The 14,403-nt window shown below is 49.5% G+C and overlaps 5 protein-coding genes across 5 annotated transcripts; 2 read left to right on the top strand and 3 right to left on the bottom strand.

Annotated features, from left to right (window-relative positions):
• The first annotated feature begins 940 nt into the window (after window positions 1-940).
• BO80DRAFT_126328 (uncharacterized protein) lies at window positions 941-1,440 on the top strand. Its single transcript, XM_025713533.1, has 2 exons — window positions 941-1,144; window positions 1,241-1,440. The coding sequence occupies exons 1-2, from the start codon at window positions 996-998 to the stop codon at window positions 1,329-1,331; spliced, it is 240 nt and encodes a 79-aa protein (XP_025573861.1). The 5' UTR covers window positions 941-995; the 3' UTR covers window positions 1,332-1,440.
• Window positions 1,441-4,153: 2,713 nt separating this feature from the next.
• BO80DRAFT_446504 (uncharacterized protein) lies at window positions 4,154-5,409 on the bottom strand (the record flags this gene model as incomplete). The annotated part of the gene is made up of 2 exons (XM_025721557.1): window positions 4,154-5,023; window positions 5,089-5,409. The coding sequence occupies 2 exons, from the start codon at window positions 5,407-5,409 to the stop codon at window positions 4,154-4,156; spliced, it is 1,191 nt and encodes a 396-aa protein (XP_025573860.1).
• Window positions 5,410-6,783: 1,374 nt separating this feature from the next.
• On the bottom strand, window positions 6,784-8,728 carry BO80DRAFT_410360 (agmatinase). The gene is made up of 9 exons (XM_025717917.1): window positions 8,391-8,728; window positions 8,244-8,340; window positions 8,104-8,194; window positions 7,959-8,042; window positions 7,690-7,911; window positions 7,427-7,644; window positions 7,284-7,376; window positions 7,082-7,232; window positions 6,784-7,025 (listed from the first exon to the last, which is right to left on the bottom strand). Exons 1-9 carry the CDS (start codon window positions 8,523-8,525, stop codon window positions 6,941-6,943), a joined length of 1,176 nt encoding a protein of 391 aa, XP_025573859.1. The 5' UTR covers window positions 8,526-8,728; the 3' UTR covers window positions 6,784-6,940.
• Window positions 8,729-9,415: 687 nt separating this feature from the next.
• BO80DRAFT_410359 (MATE family efflux transporter) lies at window positions 9,416-11,094 on the bottom strand. Its single transcript, XM_025717916.1, has 2 exons — window positions 10,456-11,094; window positions 9,416-10,375 (listed from the first exon to the last, which is right to left on the bottom strand). The coding sequence occupies exons 1-2, from the start codon at window positions 11,039-11,041 to the stop codon at window positions 9,447-9,449; spliced, it is 1,515 nt and encodes a 504-aa protein (XP_025573858.1). The 5' UTR covers window positions 11,042-11,094; the 3' UTR covers window positions 9,416-9,446.
• A 1,165-nt stretch (window positions 11,095-12,259) lies between these two features.
• Window positions 12,260-14,244, top strand: BO80DRAFT_494819 (putative MFS transporter; the record flags this gene model as incomplete). Its single annotated transcript, XM_025723905.1, has 7 exons — window positions 12,260-12,528; window positions 12,579-12,892; window positions 12,952-13,041; window positions 13,096-13,668; window positions 13,729-13,803; window positions 13,888-14,015; window positions 14,074-14,244. The coding sequence occupies exons 1-7, from the start codon at window positions 12,332-12,334 to the stop codon at window positions 14,242-14,244; spliced, it is 1,548 nt and encodes a 515-aa protein (XP_025573857.1). The 5' UTR covers window positions 12,260-12,331.
• Window positions 14,245-14,403: the final 159 nt, after the last annotated feature.

Here is a 14,403-nt window from a genome sequence, read left to right as displayed (position 1 = left end):
GACCGCCAAACTCAGGAACCATCTGCATCGGAACACCGCATCGTATGCGCAGTCCACCCCCAACCTGGTATAGTCACAAGCAAGCGAAATGAGGAGCGACCGGTCGAACCTCCAGGCCTGCGTCTGGTGCGCATCCTCCAGTGGTCAGTCAGTCGGGATGGAGAAGCTTGACCCGCAGGTGTTACAGTCTGCTCCTTGAGTGCGGGTCAGCATGGTGCCATGGAGGGCGTGCGACAATCGATTCCCATTTGGAGGGTGGGTTAATTGGCGGTCCAACTGTCGAGTGGACACCAGCTAGAGGACTGGGCCAGTTAGGCCTCCACTCGCGATAGATGAAGGCTGCGCTTTAGCAGCCATCATTAACGGTCGAGCGATCGCAGTGGAAGAGGAAGCGATTAGCGTATGTCTTTGGCCAGCAGGTTACTGCTAATAACGCATGGCATCCTTCATCTCGGTCGGCCTACGTAAGTCACCCTGGCCGCCTATCAGCATGGCTCCGCGAAATTAATCCGGATCCCCAATATTAGGCACAGCCAGCAACCCCGACCTGAACGTGGGAGCTGACCCCAAACATGGATCATGGACGGTGTTTCGTTTCTCTGATTGATCAATCGGCCAGCCACCCTATCAAGTTACCTCTGTCGAAGCGTAGCTCATAATTAGCACCAGGTGGCATGGAGAATACCAGGAAGGGAAGATCTGCTTACTCACAGAGCCCAGACAAAGTAGTCATTTCACATCCCCTAGCCCTACTGCTCATAATTTGTGACTATGGCTTAGCACATCCTGAGAGGCGAGATGCAATATGCTTCAGGCTCCAGCTGCTTCGGATGAAGAATAAGCGTGAGGGAGTCTTTCGTGCCGAAGGCCACAATGATGCTTGCCTGTTGTTGGCGCTAAGCCATATCGGGAAAGCCAGGCTATAGTCCAGGAAAGAACACTCGTGACAATGATTATGACTTCTCCCTGCCAGGCGGTAAATCGCCACAGCAAACATGAGGAGTAACTTGATCTTCATAGGTCATACTCTTTGCTTTCAACCACTCACCCACAGCTGCACCATGGTATCCCCGGGTCTTTATACTCTTCATGAACCAATCTCGGGGATTCCGTGCACGCCTCACATTGGTATTCCTTCTATCAGGTTATTGATCCACATGGTATTTTCTAGATACTTCTCCCCTTACTCTCATTAATTTAAACTCCAGGTCCACATGTATTAACAACTATCGCGAAATAGGCTCTTGAGTTCTCATCCGATAGGTTCTTGTCAACAATTTACGACTCTTGTCACGCGCTGTGATCTGCATCCAACCATACTTGAGACTTAATCTCTGAGAAAGCGAATATTACCTTGATGAAGTTGTCCCAGGCCGACTGCGGATCTCCCTGGCTGGAAGCCACTTACACAAGCCAACCAGGATCAAGCCTTACAAGTTCGAACATCACGATAGTCACCTACATTGGTAATGAACCCATAATGCTGAAAGGCAATGCTATTATAAGTCGACGTTGAGGACCAATCTAGCTAGTATCATCTCTGGAAGCTCCTCGGAAATATCAAAATCGAATGTCACTCCTGTTGATGATGAATTTAAGGTCAAACATGACTTGGATCAAAAACACAATACTCTTTAGTTGCCAGAGATGGCACTATACAGAGGCATCCAACAGCGGCTTTGTGAGCCAGGCAGTCGAAGAGTACGTATGGGGAAAGGGTCGTTATCTTGGGATGAAAGAACCTACTGTGAGAGACGCACCAGGAGACTTTCCGCCCGCATCACGTTTGGCATGGGAAGCTAGGATCGAGCACTATACCGACTCCAGTTCCTGCTACGCTGACGTAACTGTCTCCCTTGGCTTGCTTGACTTTGAACTTCTGTAACCGAAATGCGACTTTTTCCGGAATTTCCAGACATCACTATCCGCTAAGGCTCCAGGTGGCTATACCAGGGCTTATATATACGGGGGTACAATGTACCCGGCTGGTTGTGTCTTCAGCCTCCGGTCATGCTGATTTCATCAACTTTTACGAGGGTAGGTAGCTCGAGGATAGAGCACTTTTCTACATGAATGAGGAACCACTATCATTCTTTCTGCTCTTTGCTCTTCACAAGCATCTGACTAACAAGGCATGTAGGACAAAATTGATAACTCTCAGGCTCCCTATCCGGTTTCTAAGTCTATATTGCATTAGCCTTAGGAGGCTCGCTGGTCACAGTGAGTTCAAAAAAAAGGCTCCGTCTCGACACATGATTACTAACTAAGGTAAGGTACTGCCTGACCTATAGAGTAGTCGGTACCGACTATCATGGCACCTTATCTCGAAGGATACTATCCAAACTAGTCAAGAACTAGAGCTTTTTGACAACTCCATACCGGTGTTCCCGAACACTTAGAGAATGCAAATCGTCGACCTCCTGGATCCATCTGGAGTCCAGTACTGTATATTTAGATATAATTTCTATATGGGAAAACTTCGGCACACAATTTCGCATCATCACGTTGCGGGCAAAGTGGATGTCTGATCTCTGGCCAAGCCGATGGATTGACCGATCTAGCTATCAATAGCAGGGTAGTCCACAAATTAGGATTCAACAGTCTATCATTGCCGACGGACCAGGGGAACCTAAATAGGGGAGATAGGACGTGTTGATCGGTTGAATACTAAGCGGGAAAGTCTTGTTTCCTGTTCTCCACCGCGAAAGAATATTTCACTAATATCATGTGAAGTTTCGCTAGAAGATTTCGAATCAAGGTGAGTTGTGTTTCCACGTTATTGGTGACCTGAAATATAGTAACTGAAGTTTTCCCAGCTATTGACTCAACAATTCGCACAGACATGTCCCGTCCATGATATATAAAAGGCCTCCACACTTCGACCTCCACAAGGAGGTTATTAGAATCGATATTTACCAATAACCTCCTCACCGGACATACTCCCGATGTTAATAATTGATCGAATAACCCGATATAACGCCCAATAGTGCATCAGCAACCGCCTATCCTAATGACATGCACGGACGACCTCAAGGACGATTGGTTGGCCCCTGAATCCAACGACCGATCTTCAGCCAGCAACGCGAATCCATTCCGGTAACGATCGTCGGAATCCCCACACTACCCCGATCCCATCGAAAACAGTCATACTCAATTTTCAAGGGTCGCTACGGGGATTATTGCCAGCCATTCGATTAATTTTATCCCTATGTCTGATGGATGGTTTGATGTCTCGAAGTCGAGATGAACCACAGTACGAAGTATATCCAAGTCCAAATAAAGTACCCTTAGCCCAACCATAACCTGTTACCTACTGTACTGTGTACGCAGCTGACAACAAACAGGAAGTGAAGTGGATCTGGGACTGTCCTGTCACATCCATACTCTATCTGATACCCCTAACCCCTAATCTCCAACGATCAGCATTGTCAACTACTCTGACACGAGCATCTAGAATCAATCCTCGCGACCCTCGTATCGAGTCAATTACCCATCCATCGCGATGCTTCCTGAGGCTCAAAACCTGGCATAACCTATCTCCGCTTACAAAATCTTATTGGATTTATGATCCCCACGGCGAATACAATAATCTAATCAGGTATTACAGATATGAAAATGTGATAAAAAGCGCAAATTCCACTCTTTCCGTAGAGTTAATGCAAGGGGAATCTGCAGATACCAGTGGCCTCGACAAGTATTGGGGAGCTGTAGAAAGTCGAACTAACAGATCGCGATCTCTTGTACATCGGTAGGCAAGATCTATCGGAAAATAAGAGACTAGCTCAAGTGTAGGTATGCAGCCACAGCGCTGCTAAGGCGCAACTAGTACTGCGCCAGCGCGTTAATGGATCCCTGAGCGTTTGGCGATAGGGAGTGGAGGATCGATGACGATTGAGGATGCGATGGGATAGATAGATCGCATCTTATCTATGATCAGTCGACTCGTTTCAGATGTGGCGTTATTTATGCAAGGGATGAATTAGATCTATCTAGACTAGATCGAATACAGCTAAGTGGATACCTGCACTGTCTGATGTCACTATAAACTTGCTTTCCTACATAGCAACTTTCCTTGATCGACTACCTCAGTGTAGTAGCAATATATACATACTAGACAACACATTGACATACATAAGACATACAAGTATCCCCGTCAAACCAATACATCCGGTGCTGAATCTTGCATGGTGATGTCCTCTTCTTCTCTACCTTCCGGGACCTCCTCGTTCGGTTCCTCTTCGGGTGGGCTGACAAGTTCCCAGGGCAGCTCAATCTCCGAAGGTAGGAAGAAGGCCGGATACCCCTTAACCTGAGCCTCAGTGTACTGGAGCCCATTGAGACACAAACATCCAATGAACTGCCATAGCCTATGGCACTTGTTATACATAGGCCCTCGCGGAATTCGCACTTGCAGATCGTTCAAAACTTCACGTATCTGCTTATAGTACCCTACCGAGTTCATGTTGCGCCCATTCAGGCCAGTGACGTTATCCACCGTGTCTGTTAATTGCTTGAGCAAGTAGTTCGGAATCCGTCGCGGCTTCTGCACCGTCATCGTCTGAATAAAGGTATGGAGGGCGACATCCGCTTTCTCGATGATTTGCCGTTGACTCGCGACGTGATGGATCAAGGAGGCATAGGCACTCGGGCTGAGCATATTCTCGGCATGATGGAAGTCACTTCTCCCCCAGTATTGCGCCATTCCGATCAGATGAATAAAACATTCGCGGTATAGCCGGGCACACTGAATGTCTTGTGCCAACTTGGTGTTGGTGAGGATGTCGTCGGTGAGACCATCGAGCGGGGAAGCCGTAAGGGTCCAAGGTAGAATAATCTTTTCAATGTATTCGCGCACTCGAGGCACTGCCTGGAAGCGTATCCCTAGCGTGACCATACGCCGCCAACCTCTGACGCCGATGTATGGCACAGGCTTCAGATACAATGCTTGCAGGAAGCAATGAAAGGTCTCAATGGCAGTCGGTATGCGGTCTTCAGACAATGCCGGGTATTCGCGATAGTACTTCTATGAAACAACGGCATGTGGTCAGCCTTCAGTAACCCTCAATCAGATAACCTGGCATGACATACCGCCCCCTTCCGGTAGATTCCCCATCCACCATCCTTCTCTGTTCTGGCCTCAAAGTGGTGTCCATGACGCGCAGGGAACTCGCCATGCTGCCGGTCTTTCCAGATCCGTGTGTACTGCTTGAGCAGACTCGAATGCGTCCGGAACTCTTGTCCGAAGATGTTAATGTACGTATCCGTGGGACCCTGCTCATGTGGACCGCAAAGGACGGGGACTCTGATCTTGCGATCTCTCAATGACTTGAAGGGATTGTCAGCAAAGATCTGGGCCAACTCCGGGACGATATCGTCGGCAATGGCCGGACTCAAACGAGGGATATCCATTACTGGGTTGGTGAGGTAAAGAATGGAGGGTTGCGTCTATATTAATTAACATCGACAATGAAAAGAGAGTGACCGATTGAAGTAGGCTAGGACTAGCAGATCCCCGCGTTAGAAAAGCTGGAGATCCTGGCAGCCTGGGGATGGCACGAACCATGGAATGGTTGACCGGGCAGGGCAGCTGACTGCCTATTCGAGTAGGCGGCGCCCTCTAGCTTTCTCTTGCCTCTGCCAGGGTATCCATGAGAAGCTGCCCGGCCTCGCTGCCATACGCCGCTGTGGTCATTCGCCCACTCGGGACATGATCTACAGTCGTGATACCTCGATAATTGCCTCTGCAGGTTAGAAATTTCCTGCCATGTCATACCTGAGGTGGTGCTAGTTTTGTTCCTTGGACACTCGGTGTACATAGGAGACATTATGCTGATATTTCCGACATCCAAGCCCTCTGGTGTGATGAGCTGGCTTGCAGAAAGATAGGAATTGTCAATAGAACTTGCCTAGTAGACAGACCGCGACATTCTGGCTGGCCACAAAACCTGAGTACATCCATTTTCCTCTGGAACTTACTGCCCAAAGATGAGCTTGTGTAGTACTCCAGTCGTGCTTGGTATTCAATGAGCAGAGAATTCGATGGCACTCCAGAATACATTGTATGTAGGTAGTGTCTGGTTTCCAGGATATCGTGGGCATTTGGCTCCGCTACAAGCACGTGTCGCAGAGACTACACCCACGTGATCATGGCCTTAATGTTTTCATCTCCTTGACAATGTCACAGAGAGACTCCTTCCCGGGTTCTAATCATGACGGTCACTTGGGGTTTGACGTTCCAAAAAGGGGAAATTAATGCAACTGCCAAATACAACTCGCTGTTCCAGAATACAATCACATTCCTGCTCGTCCATCTTGGAGTCATCTCTGCTTTGACACCTTATTCCCAACAAGATGAAGGACTGCCAGGATGCTATCGATCAAAGGTGGCTTGTAAATTACGCTTCATGCAGCTAGAGACGCTCCCAAGATGCCTGGGGCAGAAGATACGTGTATATATTCCACAACTGACTTCAACAATGTGCACAAGGCTAATACTCCTATCGTCTAGCCATTACTTGGCTGTGATTGCGTGCCCCAAAGTCGAAGTAACTGGTGAGGCAATAGGGTACTGTCGATCAAAGAAAAACCAGCATTGCTTTGACAGGCCACGAAAATCGTGATACCGACAAAGCTCTCACTTACGACCCGGTTAAGCGGAGGAAATAGACCTTTAGAGTAATTTCATAGATCAGAGAAAATGAGGTTACTTGTACTGCACGAAGATTGGGATCTGATAGACGGATTCCAGGTTGGTATTAATGGGAAAATGCGAAATATCACCAAATGCTATTGTGTAGGCCTTGCAATCCAACTTAGATACAAACTACCCGCCTTGTGGGGTGTTTTGGCTAGATTAAGCGCATCTGCTTCCAGTCAAAAGTCACGAGACATAAAAGTGCCGTAGACAAGCCACTGCCATCTCCACGATGCAGTACATCGTCTACATCTCGTCCGAACGACTAGCAGATAGCGGACCCTTCTTGACCATGATGGTCAGAACCTCGTAAAGGACGTCGGAAGCAGCCCTATATGCACACCCATCAGTTATGATAAAGACGCGGACAGTGCAGGATTGTCATACATGGTCGAAAGTTCAGCATTTGTATCATAAGCTGGAGCGACTTCTACTATGTCCGCCCCGATGAAGTTCAACCCATCCAATCCGCGAATGATGGTGCGGAGCTCACGCGTCGACCAGCCGCCCGTCTCGGGTGTACCTGTCGCTGGGGCATCTGATACCATCATTAGAGGATCCAAGAGAATTGTTGAGACCAAGGACATACAAGCGGGATCAAGAGTATCGATATCGATGGAGAGGTAAACAAGGTTCTCGGTGCCGACCCTGTCCCTGATTTTCTTGATGATTCCTTCCGTTCCTATGATATGGTAGTTAGTCGAGTACATAGACGGGATTCTACTTATGTACCGATAGTATCAATTTCTCTGGCCTCGACGATCTCAAACCCGCAGTACCCGTCGTTTTCGTAGTCCGAAGGACCAGAAAGCGTAGTGCGAATACCAGCGTGGATATTCGTATCATTCTTGAGCAGGCCTTCCATCGCAGCATGGTAGAAGTAGGTTCCATGATTGATTGCGGCGACCTGGCTAGGTGAGCCGCCGAAGACCTTTGGCTTCCATGAATCTCTGAAGTTGGTTAGTAGGGGCTTTTTCTAATGAGAACACACTTACAGATGGCTGTCAAAGTGAATAACAGTAACAGGCCCATAGGCCCTGTTAATACTGCGCAGTAAGGGAAGGGTGATGGTGTGATCTCCTCCCAGAGTAATTATACGTGGAAGAGTCTTGCCGGCCTTGGAGAGCCCGAGCTCATCGGCATCGGTAAATGGCTTGCGCATCAAGGCGCTATTGTGACCTTCCTCAATCTGCTGGATGGCCCAAGCATTGTCATAGCTGTCTGTCTTAGCATTTTCTTTGGCCCTCCCTGAGAGGGAACATACGAAGTGACTGGGATATCTCCACAGTCTAAGATCTTCAAGTCGCTGACGAAAGGGTTCGCTTGCAGCGGCACATTGTAGCCACCACTAATACAGCCTTAGTAAGATCCAAAATTGCCAGCTACAATCATGGTAGAGCATGGCATACTAAAGATTGAGACGACGAGATCCTTGCCTAATTCCACTAGGTCCAAATCTCGCCCCAGGTCTGTAAGAAGTGCCAGTATCAAAGGGAGCGCCTAAAGATTGGAGTTAGTATGAAGGCAATATGGCAGAACGTGAACCTACCTAAGAAAGCAATGTCGTATCGCTCCTCTTCGCTGGAAAGACAGGGGAAGTAAGGCAAACGGCCAAAGGTCGAGATACCGGAGAAGACGGAGTCGGCCTGTACCATTAGGCAAACAGTGAGCAGATGGGCAAGCGACATTTACTAACCTGAGTGCCACCGTCGCCAGGGAGAGTGTTGTACCACAGCCTTTGATGCGGTCCCGCCAATGGAGTCTGACCATGATCGCTATGGGCAGAAGCGATAGCAGAGAGAGCGAGGAAGGTCACAACCGAAAGATACATACTAGAGATATCTTGGTGCAAAGGATACAAACAGTCACTTCACTGGTAAATGAGCAGAACGTCAGTTGGACTGCAGAAAGGGGCTTGTTATATGCTCCCACTGGCGGCTCTGCTTCTCGCCTTCCCCAATTCTCTCTCCCCTGCATTCTGTTCGACTCGGGCGACCCTCAATTCCCACCAACCTTCACTGGCTAGATGCTGCAAGTACCGGATGGAAGGTGCCATAAACTTGCGACATGATATGACAACCTGGTGTGTGTACGCGCAAATCTGTTGGTTACTCATCGAACCGAGCCTCGTTCCTTATCAATCCCTTTCTCCCGCGACCTTCCATAACGAGTAGCAAATTCGAGAAGTACAGTGGGGGTGCAACAGCGTTTGAGAAGACATCCACACGATGATGTACAACCTAAATTGGAACTCCTAGAGCAAAGTGAGGTCCAAAGCCATGATATGGGTGATTATCGGGCATTAAATCCGTCATGGATCTCCAACCGCATCGATGACCAAATAGGAAGGCCGGAGGAGAAGGCAGTGGATATCTCGATCGAAAACAAGAATTCGCCAGCGATGTCGGGGACTAGCCTCATGCACGAACCTGATCCACCAAGCCTTATCGTCGTGATTGTGCCACGGAGATGGCGGCCGACACTCCTTATCAGCGACGCCGATCCTCTTCGCTCTGTGTGGTGGGGATCACTCGGCTTGCAGAACACTTCTCTCAGACTGAGAAAACCAGATAGTGGGGTAAGTGTTTTACTATGGTATTTGATCTGGAGTGGAGCAATGAATACAAACTGATGACTTCGGGCTACTTCATACAGTCACTCTACCGACCTTCCTATTGCGATGCTAGATGGAGACACTGCGTGGATTCTAGCAAACATCACATCTAACGCACCCTATACCTACTATCTATCATTACGCCTCCGTCGCAACACCATTGGTAGTAACTCCAGTCTCCAATCGGTCGTGGATGTCCATGCGCAGGAATGCCTTGTCGACCTCCTTGTCCCAGTTACTGAAGGTCACGATCATCCACTCCAGTGCCCCCACAAGATACAACGCGATGCATTGTCCCACCCAGAGCCCTTTTAGTCCCCAACCATGAAAAGCCATCCAGACACCTAGGGGCAAAGCACCGCAGTAGTAACTGACCAGGTTGACTAACGCGCCGATATGCTGTTTTCCCATCCCCCGAAGGCTCCCACCACAGCTCCCGTTGAGCCCGTCGGCGATCTGGAACAGCGCCACCCATGGCAGCACCTCTGCAGTGAGATGTACAACTCTTTCATCGGGATTGAAGATCTTCGCAAACTCGTGTCGAGTGCCCATCAGCACGGCCGATACGGCCCCTCCCAGAATCATACTCAGCCACGCCGCTGTATAGGCCGCTCTCGATGCCCCAGCTGCATCCCGGGATCCTAGTAAGTTTCCGACGCGTGACGACGTGGCGACGCCTACACCAAATGGAATTGTATTGAGCACTTGGTCTGCGGTCATGATGACGCTCTGTGCAGCCAACGGGATGGTCCCCAATCTGCCAGCTGCGAGCGCCACTATCTCAAAGGCCCACCACTCGGTTCCCACATGCACCACGCCCAGAATAGCCAACCGGGCGAAGGTTCCGAGGTTTTGGAACGACTCGCGGGACCAGCCACCCCAGCACTCGGAACCGGCGACAAATCGGGAGTACAGAATGAGCAGTACAAAAGACAACCAGTAAGAGATACCCATGGCAAATGGCGCACCGAGTAATCCCAGTCGAAACGTGTAACAGAAAAGGTAATTGAGCAATGCATTGAATGGTACCGTTATCAGCAGCACATATGTACCAGGACGCATGATACCTGCATACAATTCGTTAGCGCGGGTTTCTTGGGAGCAAACACCCTAGAGCTCTAAGTCAGGGTACGGAAAAATTGCTTACCCTGTGCCTGCAGGTACTTCTTCATGGCCTCGAAATAGATGTATCCGAGGCCCCCAGGGATCAAGCACGTCAGAAAGCGCGCGCTATCTCTGGAGAGCTGGGCATCTTGACCAAGCATAATAAACACGGGCTCAGAGCAAGCCCACAGAATGGCGACGGGCACATAGAAGAGCCCAAGGACCACGAATCCTCGCTGTAGCAGAATGCCCAAGTCGTGCTTATTTGAGCTTCCTGTGAACGTTGACGAGGCTAACGTGTCCAGCGCGGTTGTTCCGCCCAAGGCAATCATCCACGCAGTGACCATGGCGAACATGAGCGAGAAAGCTGTTGTCGCTAGATTTTCAGGTGAAGTCCTTCCTACAATCAATACCGATGTAGTCTGAAGGCTGTTCTGGAGCGTGTATGCTAGAATGACCGGGACAGAATCCTTCACCAGCCGGACAAGTTCGGTCAAGAAGGGTGCACAGATTTTCGTGCTCTTGCAGGCATGATCGTCGTGCTTAGAGAGTAGGATGGTATGCTCTGTGGGCTCTCCCCGAACGCCTATGGAAGGGCTCTCGCTGTAATTAGGGAGAGTGTCGTACATATTGAAGTGGGTAAAAGGCACGCCGAGCTCAGCACTTTGAGAAGACAGATATTTGTCTATTTCAGCAGAATGATATGGACACAAGATAGTATATAACGGCTCCTAACATGGACGGCTAGGCTGATTATTTCGGTCAGAAACAATCCCACCCCTTGCCTCAAGCAAACATCACCGGCTATTCAAGTGTACGCAACAGCACAGGCCAACGAGATGATCCACCACTAGCTCGTCCAGATCCGCACCACCGACCCACCCCGAGAGCTTATGCGAGACGCACGTCCGCGCCAACTGATCACTAGAAGTGGCCGTCCCATTCTCGAGATATTCGCCTGATATGGAAGGCGTGGGGGCGGGACAGATGACCTCAGGTTCCCCATAATCGCTTATGTTTATATCGATGTATGGATACTAGTCATACCCGCATTGGAGACAGACACCGCGGGCATATTGTGGAGTCGACGTTCGGTGCCCAACCTAGCCAACCATGACCTTATCCAGATAAAATCTCCTTATCATGAATCCTTGGCAAGGATACTAATCAGGATCGGAGTTGACTGGTTTCCACAAAGCTACGAATCATGGGGATGCCAGTCAAAGAAGGTCTGGCTCGCACAGCAGCGTAGTCGTCTAACGAGCGGTAAAACTGCTCCATATAGATTACAATGCACTCAGACTGCTTTACAGGATGATGAGGCAAGTATGGAGCAGAGAGAATTCCAACTGAACACCAGGTTGCCGGACGAATCCAAGATACGGAGTGAAGATGGAGCCATTTCACTCTACGATGGTAATGGCACGGGCTCCGACGGTTACCATGCATTGGGCAGTTAACCAGCCAGGCCTTGAGCTTGGTAGAGAGGGGCAAAGGTAAGAGTACCAAACAATATTAGGTGATTTAATAGGCAGCTTATCATGCCCCTAGCCGCTTCAGTGAGTTCCTCGAATCAAAATTAAGGGTGAAAGAATCCCGTCTCAAATCAACATAGATCCGGGGCAGGGATCAACCCTATAGTTGACTCGTTAAGAGCCCTGATCTGACAGGTCCGCGGCCCTGTCTTGCAGCCTTGCATCCGGGCCTTGACACCAATGATAAGAACTAAAGATATCGTCCGGCCATATGATTTGATGCTGGTCTGGGGTTCCAACTGATAAGCCTCGTCCTCGTCAGGGATGTAACATCATCAATGAAGCCCCATAGACTCATGGATTATATATGCACCCCAACCAAGGCAGGCTTGACACGGCGTCATCAAACGGCGTACACAATTTTGAGAGTGAGCATTGTATACAATGGATCTTAAGCTCCCTACCCAGTCAGATATTGTTGCTGTTTTGGAAAAGCAAACTCAGTCTTCTACTGAGGCCAACGATTTACCTATCGAGCAACATGGAACGCATGTCCATCCCACGCCAACTTCTGATCCACTGGACCCCCTGAATTGGTCTCAATGGCGGAAACACACCGTCCTAGGAATTGTCATGTTCAAGCACGTCCCTCACTTGCCTAGAATAGCCAGGCTGCTAACACCGAGCACAGATACTTCCTTTTCACCTACATCACAACCACCACTGTTCCATCTTTCGCTGAAATCCAACTCCAGTATGACATCAACTATTCACAGGTGAACTGGACCGTCGCCATCCCCGCTCTGGGGCTATCTCTCGGACCGCTCTTCTGGTCCTCGCTTGCCGACATCTATGGCCGACGCATTGTCTTCATCGTCGGGTCGATCATCGCTCTCGTCTCAACCATTGGAGTCGCAGTGGCAGGTAACTATAGTGGGTACATGGCTGGTCGGTTTTTCCAGGGGATTGGGGTGAGTCCGGCGTCCTCAGTAGGAATGGCGATTGGTAAGCTTTCCTTCATTGGATATAACTTGAAGTGAGCAAAACACTAACAACCCACCTAGTAACGGACCTCTTCTTCGACTATGAACGCGGCCAAAAGCTCGGTCTATGGGTTCTTGCCATCGACTCGGGCTTACTTCTTGGTCCTCCCTGTAAGTGCATCCCGTTCCATCAAACTGATCTTGAGTAACAAGCCTGATCAAAAGTCGGCGGTTTCCTTAATCTCGTCAGCGCACAATGGACAAATTGGTTCAATGCGATCCTTTTTGCCACTCTGCTAGTCCTCGAACTAGCTCTTATGCCTGAAACCCTCTACCCACGCGCAATGATGCTTCAGCGCTTATCGGCTACTGAGAAGCCAAGTGTAAACGGTCCATGTGCCGAGGAAACCGGGGTAAAACGCACCAAATCTCTGCCATTCCTCAACATCACTCCAATCCCGGGCCTTGCTCATCCGCCAATCTATGCTTCCCTGACCAGATTCTTCCTTACATTCCGCTTCTCCGTCATCCCAGTGGCTGTCCTTGGGTACTCATTCACATGGTACTGGTGGATGATGTCTGTGATCACGATGGTGCCGTCTGCGTATGCATCGGACTCGCCTCTCATCCAGGGACTACTGTTTCTGGGCCTTTTGATAGGGTCGCTAATTGCGGAGGTGGGCTGCTCGGGACGACTGAGCGATGCCATCGTGGAGAGATTGGCAAAGCGCAATGGCGGTATCCGAGCACCTGAGATGAGGCTGTGGTTGGCCTATCCGGCAATTGGACTGACTGTTGGTGCGTATCCCGGTGTCGAACTTAATACGAGGATGACGCTAACAGGTGTGCATGGATCAGTGGGCTTGATCGTGTGGGGTATTAGTGTTGATAAAGCGTACCACTGGATCGTGGGACAGATGGCTTTCTTTTTATGTTCGTTATCCCATTCTATCTCGTCATCGTTGTCCCTTTCTAGGGAAATGACATGGAGCCTCACTAACCAGTCCACACCGTAAGTCTCCGCTGGAATCCAAATCGGCAATACCGTCACGAGCAGCTACATCATAGATGCCTATCCGCTCCAGTCAAGTAGTGTGGTCATTTTCTATGCGGTATTTCTGAACCTGAGTGCATTTGCGAATCCGGTATGTCGTTTTCATCTTCGCTTTCCTCTATATACCTAACATGGCTAACATGACATAGTTCTTCATTGCCCAATGGGAAGCCGCAGTCGGCTGGACCTGGACGTTCACCACACAAGCATTGATTACCCTTGTGGCTGGGACAGGTATATTCGTTTCCTTACATGTTTTTGGGCCGTCCTGGAGGGCCAGGGCGGTGCCGGGGTGGGTGAACCCGGAATTCGATTCCTGATCCCTCTTGGAGGTGTATATAGCTCCAGATAATATGTGAGAGCTCGGTTGATCTCACAGTTGGCCAGAAGCTGGACTCCATTGGTTGAATGCTCAAACGTATCAGATTTCTCACTAAAGGTCAGTGCAGTTTCCATTATAATGATCAGTCCAGCTTTAT

The sequence above is a fragment of the Aspergillus ibericus genome (genome assembly GCF_003184845.1).
Source record: "Aspergillus ibericus CBS 121593 unplaced genomic scaffold BO80scaffold_28, whole genome shotgun sequence".
Taxonomy (NCBI): Eukaryota; Fungi; Ascomycota; class Eurotiomycetes; order Eurotiales; family Aspergillaceae; genus Aspergillus; species Aspergillus ibericus.
Note: the sequence above shows the minus strand (reverse complement) of the source record. Positions and strands in the feature narration are given on the sequence as shown.

Excerpts from the sequence above, each read along its gene's own strand:
- BO80DRAFT_126328 (XM_025713533.1), top strand. The coding sequence starts at position 996 with ATGAGGAGTAACTTGATCTTCATAGGTCATACTCTTTGCTTTCAACCA. Across the intron at positions 1,145-1,240 it reads ATTGGTATTCCTTCTATCAG|GCTCTTGAGTTCTCATCCGA; the intron begins GTTATTGATCCA and ends ATCGCGAAATAG.
- BO80DRAFT_410360 (XM_025717917.1), bottom strand. The coding sequence starts at position 8,525 with ATGTATCTTTCGGTTGTGACCTTCCTCGCTCTCTCTGCTATCGCTTCT. Across the intron at positions 7,377-7,426 it reads CAGAGAAATTGATACTATCG|GAACGGAAGGAATCATCAAG; the intron begins GTACATAAGTAG and ends ACCATATCATAG. Across the intron at positions 7,026-7,081 it reads AATGCTGAACTTTCGACCAT|GGCTGCTTCCGACGTCCTTT; the intron begins GTATGACAATCC and ends GTGTGCATATAG.
- BO80DRAFT_410359 (XM_025717916.1), bottom strand. The coding sequence starts at position 11,041 with ATGTACGACACTCTCCCTAATTACAGCGAGAGCCCTTCCATAGGCGTT. Across the intron at positions 10,376-10,455 it reads GAAGTACCTGCAGGCACAGG|GTATCATGCGTCCTGGTACA; the intron begins GTAAGCAATTTT and ends AATTGTATGCAG.